Raw genomic sequence first — 26,682 nt, 5'->3', positions numbered from 1 at the left:
AGGTTTTGCACAGAAACTTTCATGATATTGCAATAATAAAAAACATCAATACGGCACTTAGAAGTTCAAAACTTACTGGTCACACCTAAAGCAAGTCACCTTTAAAGTCTTCTCTTGCTTGCATCAAACCTCTTCCAAATTTGTCATTCACTTTCCTGACAACCCTTTCACAGTTTTCTTTCTCTTCCCTTCAAATCTTTACAACAATCTGATCATAAATCCAGATGGTTCTTGTGCTTAGCAAAGGAGCCTCATCTTCCTCTTTTACCTACCAACCCAAGAACTTTGATGTCTTCTTGAGTTTTAGAGGTCAAGATACCCGCCATGGTTTTATTAGCCATTTATATGAGGCTTTGCGTTTGAGGGGTATTCACACCTTCATCGATGATAAGCTACCAAGGGGAGAAAACATTTCTACAGAGCTTCTCAAAGCTATTGAGAACTCAACCATGTCAATAATTGTATTTTCTAAAAACTATGCATCCTCCCCTTGGTGTTTGGATGAGCTTGCCAAGATTGTTGAGTGTAAGAAGAATGGCCAGTTGATACGATCGATTTTTTACAAGGTGAACCCATCAGAAATACGTAACCAAAGTGGAAAGTTTGGGAAAGCTCTAGCTGAACATGAAAAAAACATCAAGTACAACAAGAAAGTACAAAGATGGAGAAAAGCTCTCCAAGAAGCAGCCGATATATCTGGTTGGCCTTACGAGCATAGGTATACATATAAAATATATATTTTTACTAGTTTAATTACTCTTAAAAATATTTTTGCACACTTTGATCACATATCAATCCAACTTAAAGCCAAATAATAACACAGATCATAGATCTCTTTCTCTCTCTCTCCTCTAATCTCTGATCTCATTCTTATGAATCTCATCTTATCTCTATTCTTTATCTCACTATTTCAATATCTTAGACTCTAAAAGTAAAGAGTGAGTGTTTGTGAATTATAAGTATCTCTCTCTTTATTATAACTAGCTTGTAACCTCATGCGTATACTTGGATACACTTAAAGATATACAATAAGATGCGTAATATAATTCCTATATAAATAACTTAAATATTATTAATAGTCATTTTTATATTTTCTTAACTCTTTAAAAAAATTTTAAAGATATTATTAGGTATAAAATGTAAATTGTCTATATTTTTTTAAAATTATTGTGAAGCACATTTTTTTTACGATTCAACATTTATTCTAGACTATTTGATTTTTGTAATTAATAACTTAATAGGATGAATATTTATGATGTGGTCCCACATTTGATTCTAAAATTAAGAAATAAAACTCTTTAAGAATAAATAATTTAGGACACATGGTGCAAAATTGGAACTCGAATTTGAAATTCTAATTTGAGTTTCTCTCAACTTCACCTATTATTATTATTATTATTATTATTATTATTATTATTATTATTATTATTATTATAGATTTATATGTGTGTGTGAGTGTGCGTGTCTAATACTGATTGTGTGCATGTCTAATAGTACGTGTCTAAGTGTGGGATAAGAGTAAATGAGCGCAAACAACCGATACAAATACCCTAAGCCATATTCATACAATATCAACAATAAAAGATAAGCTTAAAGAGTAGGGAAGAGAGATGCAAACACAAGATAACACCACGATATGTTATTGAAGAGAAAACCGAAGAACTCAATGAAAAACCTCTCCACCGCCCTCCAAGAGGTAAATCGATCCACTAGAGAATAAGTTGGAGTACACGAATAACAAAAGACCCTTCAAGCCTAGTCTACCCAATGTACTTGAGTCCTTCAAGCTCCTGCTACCAACTGATTTCTTGGAACCTTGTCTTCTCCAGCTTTCCCAGATCCCGCAATTCAGCCCGATTGCATTCGCCAATAAATGGCTCCTTCCAATGCCTCCCAGCGACACCAAAATCTCACTTGACACTTAGATTGAGTGTGGTAAGTGTTTGGGTTATCAACCTCTCATGGATTTAGAGATGGGGAGGTAGGAGTAGAGAAAAACCACAAGGAAATGTGTAGATGATTGTGGGTGCAATAATCTTTAACTCTCAAGTGTATTTTCTAGAGTTTTCTCTCTAAAAAGCACTCGTTACAATATGTGGGTAATGAGGGTATATATAGTGTGGGTAAAGACTTGGTAATACAAAACATGACAAATTAGCCAAACCAAATGTTTCGCGAGTATTTCATGAAAATGCCTTACCCGCGAGAAACTTGCGAAAACTCCAAGCTGGCATAACTCTTCACATTCCAGTCATGTGCTCTACACGTGGCTCTTTTGCGAGATAGCTTCTCGTGAAATCCACTTCTTCATCATTTTAAGCTTGAATCTTCACACTCTCTCACACTCATTTCTTACAATTAAAAACCCACATAAATACAGGGAAATGATTGAAGAAATTACAATCAAATTTGACATGGAATTAAAACCAACATAAAATAGTTGTAAATTACAACTTTACAATCTTCTCCTTTGGCTATTCCATGACAAAACCCCTAAATAGACTCTAGACTTAAATGTGAGTTTGGGAACATAGGCAAAACTCACTCACACCTAATTCTAGAAGCTGTGAAACGCTTGCACCATATACACTTGTATCCTGAAACACTTGCACATACAATAAATTTTCATTAAGCTCAAGACAAGTAGAACACAAGGTATGTATAGGAACAAGTAAAATGCGATCAAGATATAATACAAGATATAAGCTATGAAGCATAACTTGATCAAACATGAACAATCATTAAGGAATAACTACAATGAACATTTAACTAGTAAATTATCATCCGGACACGCAATGCAATTAAGAGCAATGCTAAAATCAATTGCATGTCCAACAAGCATGATGCATTAAAGAATCTAAAGCTAGAAGCGATAGAAAGCAATAAGCATCAAAACGGTTACAAAAACCAAGATACACAGTAGTACTAAAGAAAATACTAAGATTTAATTTAAAGTACTTGAAAGCTTTAAAAGAAAGCAATGTAAATATCCACAAGTTATAAAACTTAAAGTAAACAAAATACTAATAAACTAGAAACTAGATAAACCAATGCTCCCCCTTAAGCTATGCTACTCCCCCTCAAACTACTCCCCCTTTTTTACCGAAATGGCGAAAGAGACTAGAATTGTTCAGATTCGGACTCTGAATCCTCCTGCTGCTACTGGTCCCTTATCATGTCATCAATTTGAGACGAGTGTGCAGTAATCTGGCCTTGGATGTAGGTAAATTGAGTCGAGGAGTGTTGCATGTGAGAGTCTAGCATGCCATACATTTGCTCAACCCTTTAAATAAGATGATCAAGACGATCGGGTGCCCGTGCACGTGCTTGAGAAGAGGGTTGTGTAGTGTCCTCCAGAGCTAATGTGAAACACTCAATTTCTTCTTCTATGTCTCCACCTTCTTCATCAACATTGTCTTTTGGGATTTGGGAGACACCAACAGATGGTCTGGGGATATGGGCTTTACATCAATTCACGGTTCGAGCACCGATTGGATAATCCCATTGCATCACGGGAAGACCACTGGGAATCTTCACCCTTGCCCTTGTGATAAGAGCCATAACTATGCTTGGAAATGGTAAGGTCATCCTCGAATTCCTCTTTGTGATGCATTTAGTGAAGAGGAAGTAGATGTTACTGCAAAATGTCAATCTCCTTGTGTGTGAAGAGATCAAACAAAAATATGGTCTTTGGTCCTAACAAGGTAGTCAAATTCTTCACCGGGTAGAGGTTGAAAATCATGATATAGGCCAATGTTCTCATCTCCGGGATGAATGGAATGGTGTGCATTGCCCTCTTGCTGATTTCACCACTAAGGATTTCTACAATTTCTCCAAGTTTTTCTCTTCTCTCATCATACTGGAGGGATGTGTGTGGAGTCGATGGGCGAACCTCCAATATCTCTTGGATGGACTCCCTTGTGACATGGAACTCCCTTCCTCGCAGCCAGTAGTTTTTGCAATCCCCTTCCACAACGGCATTTGCATAGAACTCCCTTACGATTTCGGCATGGACATTCCCAGTTGGGTTCAGCAGCTTTGTCCACGTCCTTTCTTTGAACACTTCAGGAATGAAAGTGTGTTCTAGGGACTCAAAATCTACAGTCCTTTCCAAGATGATCGGGGCCCTCTTGTAGTAGTTGTTATAGGCCATGTCCTCATCAACATCTTGGACTACATCCAAAGAAGTGCGGGGACACTTTGAGGACTTCTTTGTGGCTGATTTCTTAAGAGGAGACATCTGCAAAACAATCACAAGCACAAAGAAACAAGGAAAAAACAAAAACAAAAGTCCCTAAAAAGAACATAAAAATATAAAACCTAATATCACAAGACCATGTTTTAAGTGTTAAGAGTGTAACAACACTTATCTAGCATGATTGAAGTGCAAAGCATGTCAAGTGATCAAGTGTGTGCATCAATTGTGCATGTGGTGTGCATATGTAATGCATGATCAAGGCATGACCAAGCACACTTGGGTCAAAGTGTGTAAAACACACAACCAATGTTTAAAACATGTTGAGAATGTAAAAACATGGTAATCCCAAAAGTTTGGTACTCATCGGAGTCCAAAACAACAACAAAATGTCATTTGGGCATTTCATCAAACACATAGTATGCATACAAACCACTAACACGTAAAATAATGCATGAACATGATGAAATCTTGCTTAAATACATGTTAAAATGCCACTTGGGGCCAACACAAACACAAACAAACAAAATGGGACTTAGCCCAAACAAGAAAATCAAAAGATTTTGCAGAAAAAATAAGTTTTTCCCAACCCTTTCAAAAAGAAACCCAACCCTAGAAATCCTAGAATCTAAGACTAAATCTAAGGATTCAAAAGTAAAAGGATGTTGTAATATACCTTAGATAAGTCCTAGAAGTGATTGATCTTGAGTTTTGGTTGAGTTTTTAGGAGAAAATATGTTTTGGGTTGAGAAAGGCACGGAGGAGACACAATGAGAATGTTTGAAAAACTGTCACTATTTGCCTTTAAAAATTGCAGAATCGCACTTTTCGCAAGTAAGCTTCTCGCGAAGTTACTCGCGAAAATGCCACTGAAGCACATACCAGTTTTCGCAGGTAGAGTTTTCTCGTGAGACAGTCGCGAAACTCTCTATATGAATTTCAGTGTATTATGAATTTTGCTATCCTTATTTTTGCAGTAAGAGGTTACTCGTGACCTACTCGCAAAAATGCCTCTAAAAGAGTTTTTGTTAAAAACAAGAAATAAAAACTTTGGACAAAAACTCTAAACACACAAAAGTATAAAAAATAAATAAAAAATAAAAAATAAAAAAAACTTTCAAAAACAGATAAAACACTCAAAAATCTTTTTGGGTTTGATCAACAAGCAATTGAGTATATACATCACATTTGAACACATACAATCACACAAATGGAATAAGCATTCATTGAAACATTAGACTTATGTGTTTTTATCAAGTATAACTAGTCTATAGTCTAGTATGAAGCTTCAATGATCAATTCAAGCAAGTCATACACAACTGGTACAAAATCAAATGATCTATCTCACTTGTAGAAATGAACATATGTGACCCCTCACTAATGTGATTACAATTGATTGAAAGTTTTTCATTTGGCTTCCATTTTTCATACTTTTGATCAAAAACAACTCAAATTTTTGAGAAGCGATGTCATAAAATTTTTTATAGAACTTTGACGAATTAGCCTTTGGCTTTGGCACCATACATTTCAATACAAGTCGCTTTCCCTTTTTCCTAGTCAAATACTAGTGTGTGTGACAGCTTTTGCAACTCGATATCTCTTTTCAAGATTTGCTAATGGTTGAGCTATAAGCAAAAAACATAAAAGTAAATGGAGATATATAGGCACAAGTCTATGCATGTTTCAAGATCAAACAAGACTATTGAATAATCATTCATGACAAGCTTGAAGATCTATTTACAACAACCAAAACGTAGATTTCTAGATGTCGCTCACAACATAAGTAATCAAACTTTTTGGGACTTTTCACTTTTTATGGGTTTTTGAATTTTTCAACACACTCAAAAACAAAACAAGCAAAGTAAGATTAACAAAAACAACAAGTAAAAACTTGAAAAAGAAACATGGGCATACACATGTGCGACCTATATAGCAATGATGCACAAAAACAGACTAACAGTAGGCCACACAAGAGATATGAGTTAAGGGATGATACTGACACCAAAGGTCTTACAAAGAGATTCAAACTATGGACCATCAAGGGGTTTAGTAAAAATGTCTACCTTTTGATTGTCAATGATGATAAACTCTAGCCACACAATTTTCTCTTCCACCAAGTCTCGAATGAAATGGTATCGAATTTCGATATGTTTAGACTTTGAATGTTGAATCGGATTCTTGGATATTTTGATGGCACTTAAGTTGTCACAAAAGACGCACATGATGTCTTGAGAGATTCCATAATCATGTAGGAGCTTTTTCATCCACAATAGTTGAGCATAACAACTCCCTACTACTATGTACTCAACTTTAGCCGTTGATAGAGAGATTGAATTTTGCTTTTTACTCATCCACAACACCAAATTGTTCCTGAGGTAGAAACAACCTCTTGAGGTGCTCTTTGTATCATCAACACACCCAGCCCAATCAGCATTCGAGTATCTAGCTAGGCAGTCCTTCGAATCTCTTGAATACCAAATTCTATAGTCGGATGGTTAATTAACATAGCGGATGATTCTTTTAACCGCCTTAAGATGGGACTCTTTGGGTGCTGCTTGAAAATGTGCACATACCCCAACACTAAAGGCTATGTCCGACCTACTCATAATGAGGTAAAGAAGCCAATCATGCTCCTAGAGAGTGTTGGATCTATTTCCACACTGGCTGGATCGGAGCTCAGTTTTATCGAGGAACTCATTGGAGTGGACGCATGTTTCTTGGAGTCTAAACCGAATCTCTTTACGAGATTTTTGGCACACTTCTCTTGAGATATGAATATCCCATCTTTTCGTTGTTTCACTTGAAGGCCTAAGAAGTAGTTTAACTCCCCCACCATGCTCATCCCAAATTCTTTCTTCATTTCTTCTGAAAATTCTTGAGCAAGGTGATCAATTGTTGACCCGAATACAATGTCATCCACATATACTTATGCAACAAGAAGAGATTTCTCATCTCATTTAACAAAGAGTGTTTGATCGACTTGGCCTCTCTTGAAACCGTGATCTAGAAGATATGAGGTGAGACGATCATACCATGCTCTTGGTGCTTGCTTCAGCCCATATAATGTTTTCTTCAATCTTAGCACATGGTCTAGAAAATATGGATCTTGGAACCCCTTTGGTTGCTCAACAAGCACTTCTTTGTTCAAAAGTCTGTTCAAAAAGGCATCTTTACATCCATTTAGTATAGCTTGAAGTTCATAATACATGCTATGGAGAGAAGAATTTGGATTGACTCTAGTCTTACTACCGGAGCAAATGACTCATCAAAATCTACACCTTCAACTTGAGTATATCCTTGAGCCACCAATCTAGACTTGTTTCGAACAACTTAACCATCTTCATCGATCTTGTTCTTAAAGATCCACTTGGTGCCGATTACATGTGTGTCCTTGGGCCTCGGTACCAACTCCCATATATTATGTCTAACAAATTGATGTAACTCTTGGTGCATGGATTTGACCCAATTTTCATCTTTCAAAGCTTCTTCCACTTTCTTGGGTTCAAATTGAGCAATATAGCAATAATATGTAACACTATAGCTCGATCCTCTTCTCAAACGGAGTCCTTCATCCAAATCACCAATTATGTTACTTTTGGGATGATTGAGAGTTACTATTGACGAAGGTTTCTTGGACGTGGAAGGTTCCTCATCACGAGAGATTGGAAGTTGAACTTCCAGAGGGGTGAGTAGACTCAAAGACCCTTGAGTTGATCTAGTCTCCCTTCTTGATATAGTAGGAGTAGGCTCCTTTTCCAGTGATTGTCTCTCACCATCATCACCTTGAGACATGTTACCATCACCCTCATTTTTCTTAAGGCTTGGAACTTCGCCATCGTCACCAACATCCTTTTCCTGAATGGAGTCATCTATAACCACATTTATCGACTCCATCACCATCTTGGTATTCTTGTTGTACATTCTATATGCCTGAAGTATCCTAGGAAGATCCCTTCGTCACTTTTGGCATCAAACTTCCCAAGATTCTCCCTATCATGGAGAGTGTAGCATTTACTCCCAAATACTCGGAAGTATTTCACCTTAGGCTTCTTTTCCTTCCAAATCTCATATAACGTTTTTTTTTTTTTCTTGCTCGAAAGAAAATCATATTCCCAATGTGGCATGATGTGTTCACCGCTTCAGCCCAAAATTTATGTGGGATGTCTTTGTTTAGAAGCATCACTCTCGCCATCTCTTGAATCACCCAGTTCTTCCTTTCAACAACCCCATTCTGTTGTGGAGTCTTTGGTGCTAAGAACTCCTTTTTGATACCGTGCTCATTGCAAAATGCTTCAAATTTTGCATTCTCAAACTCCTTTCCATGATCACTCTTGATTTTAACTATGGGAACTCCCTTTTCATTTTGGAGCTTTTTGCATAATCTTTCCATCTTGTCGCTTGCCTCCGACTTCTCTCTAAGGAATTCCACCCAAGAGTACCTTGAGGAATCATTAACCACTACCATGATGTATCTTTTCCCACCCATGCTTTCCGTTCTCGTTGGACCTATTAGATCCACATGAAGCAGCTCCAAAGGGAGAGATGTAGCAACTACATTTACTTTGGGATGGGTTGATTTAGTTTGTTTTCCCAATTGACATGGACCACAAACATTTTTCTTGATCTTTCCAAATTTCAGCAAACTAATCTAATCACGGCTTCAAGCTTTGAAACTTTTTCCACATGCTTGTAATTTGCATGCCCAAAACGTTGGTGCCACAACTCTAATAGATTTACTCATGCACTCCAGCATGATACATTTGGCTTGGAAACTACGCCATAGCAATTGTCGGTGGTCCTAAATCCCTTCAAAACTTGCACACCTTCTTCACTGAGGATTAGACACCATTTCTTAGAAAATTGAACTAGAAAGTCTTCATCACAAATTTGGGTGATACTTAGCAGGTTTGCTTTCAGCCCTTTGATATAAAGAACATCGGTCAACAAATGAAGTCCGGAAATGTCGATAGTTCCATTTCCTAGGACTTGTGACTGGCTGCCATCTCTAAACGTCACATAACCATCTTCCTTCTCCTTAAGACTTTTGAAGAGTGATTTATCTCCGGTCATGTACCTTGAACATCCACTGTCAAGATACCACAAACATGAATTAAACACTTTCAATGCAGTATGCACACAAAGACAAGCATGAGACAAACATTCTTGATTATTAAAGTAAGACTCATCTTCCTTTACACTATTCATGGATGAGTGAAGTTTTCTTTTCAAGCCATCAAGTTTGTTAAACAAATGTCTATTCCTTCTCTTATATTTTGCAATTAAGGAATTAAACTCACATAAGCTATTATGAAGCTCATGATTTCTATGCTCTAAGCATTTCAACATGTGAACAACGATTCTAGAATGTTTCTTAGACTTGAATAACTCTAGAAGCTCATTGCTAGGACAATCTCTAAAGATCCTCATAGAGTCATTATCACAAACACATGGATACATTTTATGTTGGCCTTAGCCATAGCTATAAACATAGCCAAACAATGGGTCTAGGATCACACTAGGAATGAAATCCGACAAGTGTTCCCACTCTGATACCAATTGAAAGCTCGGATTTGTATGAAAATACAAGAGCTTGTTCAGACCCCCCAAATAAAAATTACGGCTAGATTGTTTTTACTCTCACTTAAAATAAGCGCAAAATAAGAGTAAATGAACGCAAACAACCGATACAACTACTTTAAGCCATATTCATTCAATATCAACAATAAAAGATAAGCTTACAGAGCAGGGAAGAGAGATACAAACACAAAATAACACCGCGATGTGTTATCGAAGAGAAAACCGAAGAACTCGACGAAAAACCTATTCGCCGCCCTCCAAGCGGTAAATTGATCCACTAGAGAATAAGTTAGAGTATATGAATAACAAAAGACCCTCCAAGCCTAGTCTACCCAATGTACTTGAACCCTCCAAGCTCTTGCTACCAACTGGCTTCTCGGAACCTTGTCTTCTCTAGCTTTCCCAGATCCTGCAATTCAACCCGATTGCATCCGCCAATGAATGGCTCCTTCCAATGCTTCCTAGCAGCACCAAAATCTCACTTGACACTTAGATTGGGTGTGGTAAATGTTTGGGCTATCAACCTCTCATAGATTTAGAGATGGAGATGTAGGAGCAGAGGAAAACCATATGGAAATGTGTAGATGATAGTGGGTATAACAATCTCTAACTTTCAAATGTATTTTCTAGGGTATTCTCTCTAAAAAGCAATCCTTACAATATGTGGATAAAGAAGGTATATATAGTGTGGGTAAAGATTTGGTAATACAAAACATGACAAATTAGCCAAACAAAATGTTTCGCGAGTATTTCATGGGAAGGTCTTACCCGCGAGACACTCGCGAAAACTCCAAGCTGGCATGACTCTTCGCATTCCAGTCATGTGCTCTACACGTGGCTCTTTCGCGGGATAGCTTCTCGCGAGGCACTCGCGAAATTTACTTCTTCATCATTTGAAGCTTGAGTCTTCACACTCTCTCACACTCATCCCTTACAATTAAAAACCCACATAAATACAGGGAAATGATTGAAGAAATTACAATAAAATTTGGCACAGAATTTAAGCCAACATAAAATAGTTGTAAATTACAACTTTACAAACATCCTGGTGTAAAGTGTAACAAGAGTTATAGTTTAGGGTGCAAAACATGAATTTGAAAAGTTTAGAGTGCAAAGTGTATTTAGAATATAGTTTAGAAAAGTAAAGTGTAGTTTCCCCTATAAAATGCTTTTGAAAGCTCCTCAATAATTTATTTTTAGTATCAAAAGTGGGTTTTAGTACTTTTTAGTTACCTTCATGTTAAAAGTATAGTAATCAAAATTGTACAAAACAATTAAACCATCAAACGATGAATCTTAAGAAATTCTGAATTGGTATGAAGGAAACTATCAGATTTTTAAATTAAAAAAAAAAAAATCGTTTAAACCATGAAAAATTACCATAATAACCGTTTGGTTTTTAAGGTTTAAGTCCTTTTGATCAATTCAAATGTCCTATTATTTAGTCATTTATATATATAAGCATATATTAAATTCTATATTTAAATAAAAAATTTAAACAACAATATTCTATTAATATCAATCTACGTTATACCAACATATTTATGTACTTACTCTCAAAAAAAAACATATTTATGTACTAATTGAATACCATTGCATATTTTTTTGCTTATAGTATCTTCACCTTTTTTTTGTCTTTTTATTAATTTTATTCTTATATAAAATAAATTAATTATTTGTCTAATGATTAAGCCAGTGATACAATTGCTAAATCAATGAACCACGATACGGTAGCTCAAAAAAAAAAGAACCAAGATACTACTCCCTTTACGGTTTAATGCTTAATATGTGAAAAAATTTTAGATACCCTCGAAGCATGGATAAATAGTGCTCTCTCTTCTCAGATGAACCCCACCATGAATTTAATGAGTAAACCCTACCATGAATGTGAGAAAACAGAGCACCGTTCTCTATACTTCGGGAATACCTAAGTATTACTCTTAATATGTTTGAACAACTATGCCTAAAAATAGGGTTTGCATAACCAATTAGAATAGTCAAAAACGACTGGCACCGACATAACCACACTAAAAAACAAACTAATCGATGGAGCCAAACTTAGCGAGCGAAGATCAAGGCTCACTCCAAAGCCTGTGCAGTGAAGTAGTCAGAGGTGAAATCCTGAAATCAAAGCAAAATCGTGCCGACTAATGTGTGTGTGTGTGTATATATATATATATCAACCGATCCCTCTCTCCCCTTTCATTTCACTCAATATTCATAAATACCTCTCTCTCTCTCTCTCTCTCTCTCTCTCTCTCAAAAACTCCAAATCCCCATACCATAGCTAGAATCTACCAAGATATCAAAAAAACCACTATTTATAGTCGTCAATACAATGAAGTCTACCGTTGTTTCTTCAATCCATTCAAATCTCTAATCTTCAGTCCAGTAGTTAGTTCCTCTTCAATATTTAGTCAAATCTCAAATCTCTAACCTTGTTTAGTTTTATTTTTTAGTGGGATTTGATGTTTAGACCTCAGGTTTTAATTTGTTGTGGATTTTGATGTGGGTTTTGATTTCGTGTTTTGAATCATTGGAGATTTTGTGGTTTTGTGAGTTGTAGTCATTGTTTTAGTATGATATTTTCAAACTGAAAGAACCGCTCGCATTGATGAAAAAAAGCTGCACCACTACATGTCGAAGAACTAACCTTAGGTGGTCTGCAACAGTGCCAATTATGGGAAAACCGATCGGCCTCATTGGTTCGATGAAAAAATGGGGCAACAACCACACCAACACTTCTACCTTAAAGCCTAAAAAAACTTCCCAAAAAAAAAAAACTGCTAACATAATGATAGTTACAAATTTATAAATTAGTACGTGCCACCTGCTTTAGCTATCAATATTTCAAATTAAATGCACATGTCAAACATCTTAAATGTGGTTTATTTTCTGTTCTAACTCATTATATTTTTTTTAATGTTATGTGAATGACAGTTGTAATGAGTTCAAATTTATCCAAGAAATTGTTGAAGATATCTCAAATTCTAAATTAAATTGCACGCCATTATTTGTTACTCGATACCCTGTTGGAATAAATTCTCGTGTAAAGACCATTATTTCAAATATTGAATCAAATGAAGCTCATGTGATAGGGATCTATGGCCCTGGTGGAATAGGTAAGACAACAATTGCAAAAGCTATTTTTAACAAAACTTGTGATCATTTTGATGGATTTTGTTACCTAGAAAATTTTAGAGAAAAATCGGGGACAAATGATGGTGTAATTGAACTACAAGAGACACTTCTCTTTGAGATCTTAAGGGATAAAAATTTAAAGGTGGGTAACAAATATAGAGGAACCACTATGATAAAGGAAAGACTTTCTGTTATCAGGATTCTTTTAGTTCTTGATGATGTGGATAAATGGGTCCAAATTGAAAATTTGCTTGGAAGATGTGATTGGTTTGCTTTTGGAAGCAAAATCATTATAACAACAAGAGACAAACACTTGGGAGCTACTCTTGGAAAATGTTTTTCAGCATACGAGGTTAAGGAATTAGATCAAGATGAAGCTCTTGAACTCTTTAGTATGCATGCCTTCCAAAGCAACAAACCCAAAAAAGATTATTTGGAACTTTCAAACCAAGTCATACAATATACCAAGGGACTTCCATTAGCTCTAGTAATAATGGGCGCTGATTTGTGTGGAAGATCTAAACCTGAATGGAAAAGTGCAATAGATAAGTATGAAAGAATTTCTAACAAAGAAATTCAAGAAGTACTTGAAATAAGTTATAAAGGATTGGATGAAATTGAAAAAGATATTTTCCTTGATATTGCATGTTTCTTTAAGGGATTTTCGAAGAAGTATGTCATCGATATACTAGATTCTTGTGATTTAAATCCAATTTATGGAATTCAAAAACTTATTGATAAGTGTCTAATAAGTGTTGATCAATATGACAAATTGTCAATAAATGACTTTCTACAACAAATGGGTAAGGACATTGTTCGACAGGAATCACCACAACTACCTGGAGAGCGTAGTAGGTTATGGCGTTATGAGGATGTTCTTGATGTACTAACTGAAAATACGGTATGCATCATTTTTATACATTTTTCAATTGGCATATGTAGTGTTTTTTTTTTTTTTCATTTAAGTGTGGAAGAAAATTTAAGTTTAGTTTTTGTTTAAATTTATTGTCATTATACTTCTTCTCATGTAGTGTGATTCACTTAATGCTTTGCCTAACTAGGGGTCAAAAAAAATTCGAGGCATAATGATATACTCACCTGAATCATCAAAAATTCAATTAGAGCCTAAATGTCTTGAAAAGATGAAAAATCTCAAGTTCCTTATGGTTAGTAATGTAGACATTTGTGGAGATCTCAAATATCTTCCCAACGGATTAAGGGTGCTTGATTGGCGTGGATTTCCTTTATCCTCCTTACCATCTAATTTTCATCCTCAAAAACTCACTGTACTTAACATGCCAGAAAGTCGGGTGATATTGTACAAGCTTCTCGAGGTATAATTTTATTTATAAATTATTATTACTTCATTAATGATTAAACTATATTTTGACCTTTTTTGAAGTTAAAATTTTATTTATTTTTTTCTACAGAGGATACAGTATAAAAGCTTGACACATATGAATTTCCCGTCCTGTAATTACATTACAGAATTGCCCGACTTATCATTCGCCACCCCAAACATAAAGCAATTGAATCTCAATGAATGTATGAAATTAGTCAAGGTTCATGACTCTAATGGATGTCTTCATAAGCTTGAAAGCTGGGACCTCACAGGTTGCATTGAACTTAAAATTCTTCCAAGCAGCATCATGGTGACATCTCTTAAATTTTTAATTCTTTATGAGTGCAAAAGGGTTGGGAGGTTCCCTGATATTCCAAAAGAAATGGAAAATTTAAAGTTTCTAAGTTTGGCATACACTGCCATTAGAGAGCTTCCTTCATCATTTGGGAATCTCATTGGGATTGAGCGATTAGACATAGGTTCCTATTTCTATTCGTGTCATCTTCCAAGTAGCATCTATAAATTGCAATATCTTCGCAAACTCTCTCTTCATGGCAATGTCCAATTTTCAAAGGACGTGGAGATTGGTAGACAAGCACTACACAATTCTTATGGTGGCTTTTCAAAATATGGTTTTTTGATGTTGAATTGTGTAAAATATTTGACATCTTGTTTCCACCTCTCAGAGAAATGTTTATTATCAGGCAATGAAAATTTGAACATTCAAGATGGCATTATGAGATTCAATGGATTACATTTTCTTCTAATTGAGAATTCCAAGTTCGTTAAGAAAATTCCAAAACTTCCAAAAAGTATAAGATCTGTGTATGCACCAAATTGCATCTCGTTGAATTCACAATCATTAAGAAAATTATTCCTTCAGGTACCTCTCTCTCCCTTAAAGTTATAAAGAAACAATTTTGGTTACCTTCCAAAATGCATACTTTACTAGATTAAGTAAACTTATAATTTCTCAAATTTCCTAATTGCATGCAGTTTGGAAGAAATTTAAGGCTTCCACCAAATATGAAATGTTCATGTGTGAAAGGCAATGTATTAGTAGATTCGCATTCACATCAGATTGATTACTCTTCCCAGTGCTCCCTCTCCGAGTTCTTCCTAATTGAAGAAGAGTTACGTCCAACTCTAGATGCGTATCTAATTAATTTTGGAGAGAGATATAATATTATAGTACCAGAAAAAAAGATTCCAAAATGGTTCAACCATCAAAGCATTGAAAGTTCCATATCATTCTGGGTTGGTCCAGAATTTCCAACATTTGCCTTTTGTATTGCTTTTCATCTAGTTCCGTCTAAGGATAGTAATGCCAATAATGATAAGTGCGGCGCTCGTTGTGATGATATAATCAGTTGGGTTTGTGTTGTCAACATTTCCATCAATGGTCATAAGCAACCTTTCATGCAGCAGCCGATCTTTCAATGTCTGAAGTGTGATCATTTGTGGTTTTATGGTGTACCTCATAGCCAATTAAAGCATAAATTTGGAGACTTGATGCAAGGTGATCGGAATCATGTTGAGGTTTCATGTAAAATATCTCACTGGACAAGTGAATACGGAAATTTTGCTCCTGTCATTGCAAGGATAGGGGCGCATGTGGAATGCATGTGTCCTCAAAATTCCATTATCATCCATAACAACTCTCAAAATATTCATGACAACTATGACAACATTGAGCTCGCACCTTTACTACAACATCCTGCCACCACTTCCGATGGTTCACATATGAATCATGTGAGTCTCAACGGACGCAGATGCAGACGCAGGAGAACCTCAACCTCCTCTAATCCTTGATGACAATAGGTGTCTTTCCAATGGATCACATATGAATCATGTGAATCTCAATGGACTCAGACGCAGGAGAACCTCTGCCTCCTGTAATCCCCGATGACAAAAGGTGTCATTCCCTGATATCTAATTCAAAGCTCCCAATGGATATAGTTAATGGGTTTGACTTAGTAATTTTTGGTTTTCTAATTTGGGAATCGACTCAACTAATGGTGATGTATTTGATTTGGGTTCTTCTTCAATGGCCCATCCCTCCATAAAAAAGGACGACATCTTCAATCCAAAGCCACCATCAAAGAAACTGAGAATCCCTTAATCAAAGTTTGAAAAAATATGCCCAGGTACTATTATTCCATTGAAACTATTTTTCTTTGCATCATCTTCATTCGATTTCTTTTTCGTTGTAAAATGCCGGAGTATGTCTCCCTCTTTTGCTTTGTTTGATTTGCATCTTTGGTGGTACTTGTCACTTCCCATTCTTATTCTCTAAATTTAGTCTCATTCATACCTCATATGGGTACTAATTCAATTTGAGAGGACATTAATACAAAGAAAAAGCAGAAGTGATGATCATTTGATTTGTTGAATTCAATTTCTAGTAATGGTACAAGAGTTTTCAAAATTACTTTAGAAAAAAGCATTAAATTTATCTAGTTCATGGACCAGTAAATTCAAAAGGCCTACGCTTTTTAAGACTCACAAGGTCAACATCTTTTTTTTTTTTTTGGTTGAGAAGAACAAAGATCAACATCTAATTGGCCATAGTCAAGAGATTACTTGAACTTATTAAAATTATTGGTTAATAATTGAGTGTATTTGTTATGGGGGGTGTTGAAGGGGCTCACTGGTATTAGTTTTGAAGTAGATTGCTTGAGTGAGGGCCTTTGGTAGGGGTGATTATTGGAGAGATGGAAAAGTGGGGAGAAAATGAGAGTGAGGAGTATTTGGTTAAGAACGAAAATGAGGAAAAAAATGGTGGGGTCAGGAGTTTTCTCTCTGGCCCCACCAAAAATCAACCTTCCTAAATTGAGGATAAAATTAAATAATTTTTCTTGAGTTTTCTCATTTACTTTTTTACCCTCAATTGTGAGAGTATTTCTCTTTGATTTTTTTTTCTTTCTTTCTTTCCCACCACTACTACTAGCCTACTATTGCTATTTTTTTTAAGTGTTTCCAACTTCTTTCTTCTTCTTCTTCTTTTTTTCTTTTTTCTATTTTTCCTCTTATTGAGCTTCAAATTTGTGATGTTATTTTTTTTTTCACTTTCCTATAAATATATTATAAAGAAGAAAAATATAACAATAAAAGAGCACTCACATCAGTGCTTGTATAATAGAAAAAATATCACATTTCCAAAATTCACCCACATCACTACATCAGTCCATGCAAATTTGTATAAAAATGCATGGTTTTATAGTAATCATGCAAATTTACAATTTTACTCCGGCACTATTCATTTTGTATTTAGTTTTTTATTTTTTTACGTATCTCGAGGATAAAGGAAGAGAGTAGATGATGGTTATTGTATGTGAAGCAAGATAAACAATTAAAAAATTTTAGAAAAATGATATTTTAATGAAATATAGTACAAAATAAATAATCTGATGTTTGGTATTTTGAAAAGTAAGTGTGTAAAATAGAAGAATTATTAATTATAATTGATAATAAGTAACATTTTCCTTATTTAATGTAATAAAGACATTAGAGTAAATTTATAAAAATTACATTATCCTCTCACTTTTCTCCTCAATCACATAAAATAGTTTTCCATCCTTCTATTTTTTTCACCCCCAAAAATGAATGCCACTAGGAGAGAAAATTAAAATCTCTTTTATCTTTTTACTTTTTCATCCCTTACCCATTTCTATTTTTCCACTTTTCCATCCGTCCAACCAAACAGACCCTCACACTGCCTCAATTGTTGAAAAATTATGGTTTGATTGATGGAATGTTCATGGTGCCATTGATTTTCAACTAGAAGATTATGTTCAAACAAAATGCATTGAAAGTTGTTTGAGAGTTAAAACAATTTTATAGAGTGATTAGGTCAGCAGGATTCAGCATAACTAAGAATTTAACTAGGAGTAACTTAAAATCTCAAGAATAGAATTTGTTCCCTTCAAAAAAAAAATAATGGCTTTTATTCTATTTGAATAGTTCATGATTTTAATTGTCTCAAATGCAGTTGAATTGGATGATTGTGATAAAAGATGGGTTTGAATAAGCTTGGGCAATTGAGAACTTAATATGATCACCTGCCTAGACCTTTGCATAGTGGAAAGCCATTTCCCAATGCTGATTTCCCTCCAATTTGTGTGAACTCGACCAGTAGTTAGTTTTATGTTGGTTGTACTTACAGAAATGGACCAGTAGTTGGCTCCACTTGGATATTTAAATAACTGTGCAAAGTGAGAAATCTTATGCATGGGTCAGCTTTTTTGCTAGTTGGACATTTTTTAATACATTTTTGCTGAACCTCGTAACTCATAGCAGTTCATCCAAAAAAAAAACTCATAGCTGCACCCTTTCTTTGTATTCAAACTTTGCAGTCTCAGAACTAACAATTTTATTAGTATACAATTTTGTTTCCTCTGTTTTGATGTAAATTTTTGTTTTTTTTTATGCTAACCTGCTGCCCAATTTTTTTCCAAAAAAATTATAGCGCACCATTCTTTAAAGAGAACTATTTCGTCTATAACATTTTCACAACAAATAACAGATGGAAAGTTGTTATTGGTTTTAATTTGAATTTACAACTTAAATTACTTTTTTGTCCACCCATAACAACCAATAACAACCTGCTATTTAGGATTTGTTATAAAAGTGTTGTGGATATAGTATTTCTCTTTTCTAAATGACATGTATAATACAAAACTAATCATTTAAATTGCCAATTTATAATTAATATTATTATTTTACTAGTGTATAACTTATGTATATGCACAGTACAATTAAAAACAATCATAATTACACACATATGTGATTCAAAATATACCTTGTTTAAGTCATAAAAACTTGTGGGGTGTGGGGTGTGGGGGGCAAGGGCCGGGGTTCAAGTCTCCAGGAGGGAGTTTCACACACATTTATACTTAGATTAGGCTAGAGTAGAATTCTATCTTGTATATAAAAAAAATCAAAAAATAAAGAGTCATAAATATGTACATGAATTTTACTCTATCCCTCATTCTTTTTTAATTTATTTATTTTTGGATATACACATAAATTTACTGTTTCTTTTTCTTTTTCTTTTTATAGGCTCTTTCTTATTATTATTATTATTATTATTATTGGATTTTTGATGGTTTATTTATATTAGACTTTTTGTTTTTTGCACATTATTAACTCACATAGGAAAAAAAAATTTTAAAAGATGACACAGGTGCAATATTAGACAACAATTAAAATCTAATTGAATATTCTCTTAAATTTGGCTTTAAAAATAAATATATAAATAAATAAATGTGATATATATATATATATATATATATATATATATATATATATATATATATATATATATTAGTTAAATGGTAGAAAAGAATGGGTAAAGTCGTTATTTTATAAAAAATGTAATTTTTTTTCAAGGGAACGTGGTTAATCACATTTGAAAAAGAAAATCTATATTCTTTTTTTTTTTTTAGGGGAAATCTACATTCTTATTGAATGTGAATTTTTAAGAGAGTTTTAATCTATTGCGTCTTCTCTTTATGATAGTTCCAAGTAAAATTGTTTTTTTGAGTGGGTTTCAACTTATGACGTCCGCTCCTAATGATAACTCTTTATCATTTGACCAAGGCACCAATCAGTTTTTTAAATAGACAAGGATTGAATCATAGATCTCTTATACAACTATTAAAGATTTTACCAGTTGAGCTAACTGAAACCCACTCTAAGTAAAATTGTTAGTTTATTAAAAATGTAATTTTTGTAAAGAAAACCTGGTTACCCACATTTGATTAAAGAAGGGAAATCTACATTGTTATTGAATGGTAATTTTTTTAGAAAATTTTAATTTACTGCGTCCTTTCTTTATAATAATTCTTTTTATTATTATTAAAATATTGGTTGATTTTTGATGTAGATAAAAATTTAACTTTAAATTTTGTACTCAACCACTAAAAATTTTATAATTTTCAAATTCCCTATAAATCTGATTTTCTTTCGTAAAATTTTAACTTTCTCGAGAACAAAATTACCATGTGGCAATTTCTGGACGTAGTATCCTCGGCGTCCGCATTTCCAGAATTTTTTTATTTGAGAAGGACATTTTCGGGAATAGCGAGCAGCAGCCGACTGAATTTGGGATTGGAGCTTTGAATAATAGGAAGATCCAACTCCAGGTACCCTCAAAATCTCTCTCTCTCTCTCTCTCTTCTCCGGAAGATCCACCACCTCACCAGAAATCGCTTTAATCTGCAGATGGGTTGCATCTGCAGCACTCCGACGTCCGACCCAGACCCTCCACATCCCGGCAGGCCGTGGAAGGAACCCGGCAGACGCATCAGAAAAACCCAAACCCAGGTAAAGTGATCATTATCAATACAATTAAAATGGACCCGTAGCTTTGCTTTCTAGTTTTAGGTGAATTAAACAAAAGAGTCTGAGTGAGTAGTAGTAGTAATCATGGTGTACACGTAAAAAATTCTTCTTTGTCCATATGCCTAGCATTCCAAAGGATCTTTTACTCCATAGTTTCAGTTGAGGTTGACAGAAGGGCCGTTCTGGTCTGTAGAATTATACCGTTCTGGTTTGTGATCAAAAGAAGAACCTCGATAGATCAGTCGTATACTTGCATAGTTGCATATCTGTCACTTTTTTCTTTGAAAGGGTCTCTGTCTTCGATTTGATTTGAAATTTTACTTTTATATATGTAATTTTATTTTTAATTGAGTCAATGCATTTACAACTTGTAATTTGTCTTTCATCAATGGCAGCCTGATGATGACGAGGGGGGAGGAAAAAGTAGCCACATGATTGGCGGGGGCAGATTTAAGAAGCGCTCTTGATGCTGGCACTGGCTATGGGGTGCAGCTACATAGTGTTTTACTCCGCAAATTTTACAAATACAAATATTTAGCTTTAATCTCTATTAGTTTCTCATCTAGCCTGGAAGGCTTTTTTTGTTTTTTTGTTGGTGTGTCTTCCAATGCCTGCTAGAGTTGTGGAATGGATAAGGAATGCATAATTTCTCCATCCTTTCCTATACCACTCAATGGCAGTCTAGTGGGTTATTTTGAAGGAGGTAAAAGGGGATCATCCCTTTACCCCTTGTCTATTTGTACCTGGGATGGAATTTTTCTCAAGAATCTTGCTCTGTAAAGTCCAGGTGTCCAGTAGCTTTAAATTTCATCCTAAGTGCAAAGAATTGCCCACTTGTGCTTTTCTGATGACAATTTGCACTCAATCGTGGTTGTTCAAGCAGCTATAACAGAATTTGATCAAATTTCTGGATTATCTGCTAATGCCTCTGAAAGTGAAGTTGTACAAGTCAATTTGAAGCAACAGATCCTACATATTCTCAAGTTCAAGGGAGGCCACTTGCTGTCAGGTACCTAGGCGTCCCTCTTTTTCTGGTAAACTCAAGCACCAAGATTGCATCCCATTGCTGCTCTTGTATCTTGGAGAAGTGCAAGGTCTGATGATCTTGGGTTTTATTGCGTTTGGGAGCTGTTAAGACAGTGGATCATATTTCTGGTCTCATAAGGAAACAGGTGAAGGCAAGGATTGAAATTAAAGGGCCTTGTCACAGGAGGTGAGGTCTGGTATCAACACCAAAATATCAATCAGGTGGGATATTTCTGATGTATTGTTCAAGTCTAAGAATTTGATTGGAACGTAGAGTTCTGGCTAGCTCCTTATTGCTTGTTGGTAGATTAGTCCTAGTCGGTTGTGTAGTTTGTTTGTAATTTTCTGAAATAAATTGTATGGTGCAGGCCTGCAACTAGTTGTGTTTCTTTGAGTTCTGGTTTTGGTTTGCACCTGACTTGTTTGTTCAGGTGCTTTTCCATTGTTACTCTGATGTAGTAGTTGCTGGTTGAGTGTTCCCTGTTGTAGACTTTGGCTTTTTGGCAGCTTGTTTCTTAATAAATTTCTATTGATTATAAAGAATATATGTATATAACTGCTAAACTGTGGATTTCTTTTGAACAAAAATAAATTAGCCTGTGTGTCACAATCCCACCATGAGGATATAGAACAAAAATATTCCAGAGCAATGATACTATGCACCCATCTCAAATTCTCACTTCCAAAGAGAATTACGAAACTGTGTGTGGAAATGTTAGAATATGCAGATGCAATTAGGTACTGTTACATGGTAGATAGTTCCAGTGGCAGTAAACCCAGAAACAACCGCATCAAAATTATATTAGTATGATGCAATTGTCATACATTGGCTGAATGGTTAAACTGCTGGAGTAACCAGCCAAGCTCCTAAGAACTGTGGTTTTGGAGCAACCAAGGTTAAGTATATTGAATGATGTGATTTGAATTACTTATTGAAAATTTTATGTTCGATATAAAACTAATAAGCTTATATAACTCAAAGCACGAGGGACTTTATGTGTGTACAAAGGTACGGACATATAGATGCAGAAATTTAAATTATCAATTCTCTGTTTTAAGCGCTTTTATGTAATGGACAGCACACTGGGATGAAGAATAACTCTACCAATGCACTGTCACCTTCCAAAATTCAGTTGAAAATTATGGGGTTGTGTAGCAACATACGAAACCCCACAGATGGAACTTTTGTTGAGTTTTCCATAAAATTAAAACTTCCAAAGATTTCCAAAAACACAAGAAAAGTAGTGATTGCATCATCTTGGAGTAGATTAAATCATGTCTTAATCTGATGGTGCAAATAAACTTTACTAATATTAGCAGGAAATGTAGCAGGCATCCCCGCATTGAAACATATCATCAATCAATCAAAATATATATATATATATATATATATATATATATATATATATATATATATAAAAGCAGAGATCTCATGCGAAAGAGCATGAAATTCTACCATGTAGCACTCCCTTTGAAGAGTTTACTCCCTCCACATCTCTCTTCTCTTCATGTCTTTAGCATACCTAAACAACTGGCTTATAGTATTTTTCTATTTGACCTTCCACCTTACCTAAATGTTTAATGAGTGTCATGTTGTAATTTCTCTTTCCCTATCATTTAAAAGGGTGAATATCCTTATTTTAAAAGAAATTAATATGCTTTTCATTTACCCGGCCTTCATATCAGATTTGGACTTTTTGTCTCCACCTTCACATGTAACTCTTGCATTGCCTAACTTCTCCTATTCCCAATCTTCTTATATAAGTACTGGAACTAGAAGACAAATGTGAAAGCATTAATGTGAAGAAGGCAGGGTTAAAAGTATGTTGAACCTTGTGGATGTGATAATGTTGGGAATCACCATTCGTTTCTCTGTCCTTAATTTGCTGGATGACATCCTCTGGTACTCTCTCTCTCTCTCTCTCTCTCTCTCTCTAGATGTTGACAAGCACATGGCTGTAACTAAAATTATATTGAAAGCTAATACTCATTTTGACAAGAAAATAGTTGTTTTCCTTCTTTCTTTCTATTTATGTGTGAAGATACGACATCATTGAATCACAACAATCGAGGATTGGACCTTGCATTGAAGAAGAAAGTGAATGTCATGGATGGAATAATCCAAGATCGGTCATGGTGACATCACATGGTAATTTTTTTTTTTTTTTTTTGTGTTAATTTTTGGAGTACATGAATTGGCAGCCTATAGTGTTATTTCTATATTCCTTGAAATTTTTGGTTGTGTTAAGATCAATTTACTCATTGTACAATAAAAAAACACATCAAGGATTAGTATAAGATTGGAGAATTGATATTAGCTAGATAAATCTAACATGGCATGTGTCTACAGATATTATTTTAGCAAATAATTTCATATCTATAAAAACAAATTGACCTTTGGTGCTTGGCTGCTTGCTGATGCCAATTAAGGGTGAATATGGTGATGGTTGCTGGTGGTGACCCAACACACACAACGGGACCCCATTTGGTTTTGCGTCAATTTAGATTTCTTTCAAAGATAAAATATTGAGTCACTAGGCCTTAAACATGTAAAATTTTATTTAAATGGAATTATAGTGGTCAATTGGTAACCATATGGCTTTAAAATTACATTTGATTTCTTCTTCTTTTTTCGTTTTTTTTTTTTTACAAATTATTTGGAATTTGTGAAAATTCACTCTTGGCACCATGTATTACTATAGGTGCAATATATTATAATTCAATTTGGAATCTTCTCTTAAGTTCCATAGCACCGTATTTGGTCATTTGGTGTTCTTCCATTGCTAAACTATTTGTAATAATGATTCTATAACAAAGGAAATGTGCAGCCATAAAAATAACTTCATATATATTATTTTAAAACATGAGGTTCTGGTATATGGTGCTTTATCAGAGTAATTTTGTATTTACCCTTTAATCTCATATTTGCACGTAACTTTGAATGATTGGCATTCAGCCCTTAAAGCATGTAACTTTGAGGTATCCAATTGAGAAAGAACTCAAAAAGGATTACAACCAAAATTGAATTTTGTGTTGTTTTGTATTGTATTGTTTTGTTTTCTCATAAAAATGCACACCATAGTCATTGAAGTGTTTTTCCAAATTAAGAAGCTTCATATCGATTTAGCACCCAAAAAAAAAATGTAATGGATTTACGCATGCAACTTAAAATTCTCGCTTATTATGATAAACTATTTGCTTCATCTAATTTCTATAATAAATAAGTTATTAGTCTATATTTTTAATCACCTTAATTTGTACTACTTTAATTCAACAAAAACCTTTATGTTATCGCAACAATAATTCATATTATTACTCTAATATATGTTCAACATTTTCTATAACCTTCTTACATAGAAACTTATGACATTATCCGCGCATCGCGCGAGCAATCTACAGTTCCATTAATTACATGCATGAATGGATTCCAGCACACATGGACTGTACATGTAGATCAATCCACCCACAAACGAGAGAGAGAGAGAGAGAGAGAGAGGCAGACCTTTCAAATTTTTTTGTAAAGAGTGCTCTAACTGTATGTTGGCAATATTGTCTTCCGTGTGCATCCTATCGGACTGATTTTCTTCTGGATGTCCATCAACCACTTTTCTCAATGCTGATATCCCATAAGTCAATGCTGATATCCCATAAGCAACATGGGATTTTCCAGATAGCCTTGCATTTACCTCATCAGAAAGAACTGCTGCAGGGTTCTCTAGAGCAATGGCAATGACTTCAGGCCTTTTACTACGGTATTTCCTTACCATCTTCCTCAATAGCTTAGCCACAGTTATTTCCATGTGGGATAGAGGACAATTCACAGGCAAGCTTGAAAGTGCAGCATGAGCGGCTTTATGGAGTGCATCTAAAAGCTTCCCTTTGTCAAGCCATTAGCATCTTGTAGTGATTCTTATCTTCCCTTTCAAGCTATTCTCAATAACACCATCTACATTTTGGGGGCGTAAAATTTCCATACTGTAAAAGAAAGTTATAAGGATGCCATTGTATAGATGACAATGATATTGAACTGTACTGCAAGATCCAAGAGGACTACCTGACCACTTTAATGCCATCTGATGCAATTCTTTGTCTCTCATCAATGCAAAGTTCTGATGATGTACCAAATGCTTTATCGCCATCACTATACATCAACTGCAATACAAGACTAGATCTCTAAGAATTTTCTAGAATAACTTTTCATTATAGGCAAGGCAAAACCCTTGATCACTAACCTGCAAATTCTCTTTCCCTAGGGAAGTGAAACCACTAGAAAGAACTCTCCTATTTCTCAAATATGAGAGACCCCAAGCATCTCCCCATTCTTTACAATATACACATTTCATGTTATTTATAATACGATCGTATTATAAATAACATGAAATGTGTATATTGTAACATCAATAGAATCCTAACCAGTATTTTGCATCATAATAGGCATGCTATACACCAAAGTAATTACACAGGACAATCTTCCCTTCCACTTTAATGTGAAATTCTGACATGTTACATTTTAACCCAAATAAAATCCGAGCACTAAGAGGATTTTTTTTTTTTTTCTAAATTATTGCTCTACAATTCCCTTGACTCGTGGGTTCATAGAATTTATATTTTACAAACATATAGTTGGATGGCAGCTTCAATATATATACGAATTTAGTTAGAAAAGACAAGCAAAAGAGGGTATCTTTTTATCCATGTAAAAGATGAGAACAAGTCATACTTGTCCAAGAAAGATTAAAACAGGTCATGGAAAACTAGAGCCCACTGTGACAAAGCTCCCTACTCAAAGTAAAAAAAAGTACAAAAGCAACATGTTCATATGCACGATATTAAACTCTCAATTGTAGTCTGTAGAAGGGGAAGGTTAACCGAAGGAACACTCAATGGGACAAGAAACCCAATAGCTTAAACTTACTGCTCTTGCTGAAACAATGATTAATCTTACTGATCCTCAATCTAGCCAATAACGAGATGCATAATCTCATTCCGATCTCAACTCTAGCAGAAAAGTCATTGCCCCAGTTAAAGTTGTAACATCCCAAGTTTTTCTTTAAAT

At 34.8% G+C, this 26,682-nt stretch overlaps 1 protein-coding gene and 2 long non-coding RNA genes across 4 annotated transcripts; 2 read left to right on the top strand and 1 right to left on the bottom strand.

Annotated features, from left to right (window-relative positions):
- The first annotated feature begins 224 nt into the window (after window positions 1–224).
- LOC142630386 (disease resistance protein Roq1-like) lies at window positions 225–16,067 on the top strand. Its single transcript, XM_075804374.1, has 5 exons — window positions 225–718; window positions 12,713–13,814; window positions 13,975–14,247; window positions 14,344–15,138; window positions 15,252–16,067. Exons 1-5 carry the CDS (start codon window positions 225–227, stop codon window positions 16,065–16,067), a joined length of 3,480 nt encoding a protein of 1,159 aa, XP_075660489.1.
- Window positions 16,068–20,281: 4,214 nt separating this feature from the next.
- LOC142630638 (uncharacterized) lies at window positions 20,282–22,169 on the top strand. Of its 2 annotated transcripts, XR_012843366.1 has the most exons (3): window positions 20,282–20,401; window positions 20,481–20,582; window positions 20,996–22,169. It is a non-coding gene; the product is annotated as an uncharacterized LOC142630638 (long non-coding RNA). The 2 variants fall into 2 exon arrangements; XR_012843365.1 differs by lacking the exon at window positions 20,282–20,401 and having other exon boundaries at window positions 20,447–20,582.
- A 2,871-nt stretch (window positions 22,170–25,040) lies between these two features.
- On the bottom strand, window positions 25,041–25,908 carry LOC142630331 (uncharacterized). The gene is made up of 3 exons (XR_012843284.1): window positions 25,859–25,908; window positions 25,681–25,778; window positions 25,041–25,601 (listed from the first exon to the last, which is right to left on the bottom strand). It is a non-coding gene; the product is annotated as an uncharacterized LOC142630331 (long non-coding RNA).
- Between the last annotated feature and the right edge of the window lie 774 nt (window positions 25,909–26,682).

Source organism: Castanea sativa, chromosome 4 (genome assembly GCF_040712315.1).
Source record: "Castanea sativa cultivar Marrone di Chiusa Pesio chromosome 4, ASM4071231v1".
In the NCBI taxonomy this organism is placed as follows: domain Eukaryota; kingdom Viridiplantae; phylum Streptophyta; class Magnoliopsida; order Fagales; family Fagaceae; genus Castanea; species Castanea sativa.
Note: the sequence above shows the minus strand (reverse complement) of the source record. Positions and strands in the feature narration are given on the sequence as shown.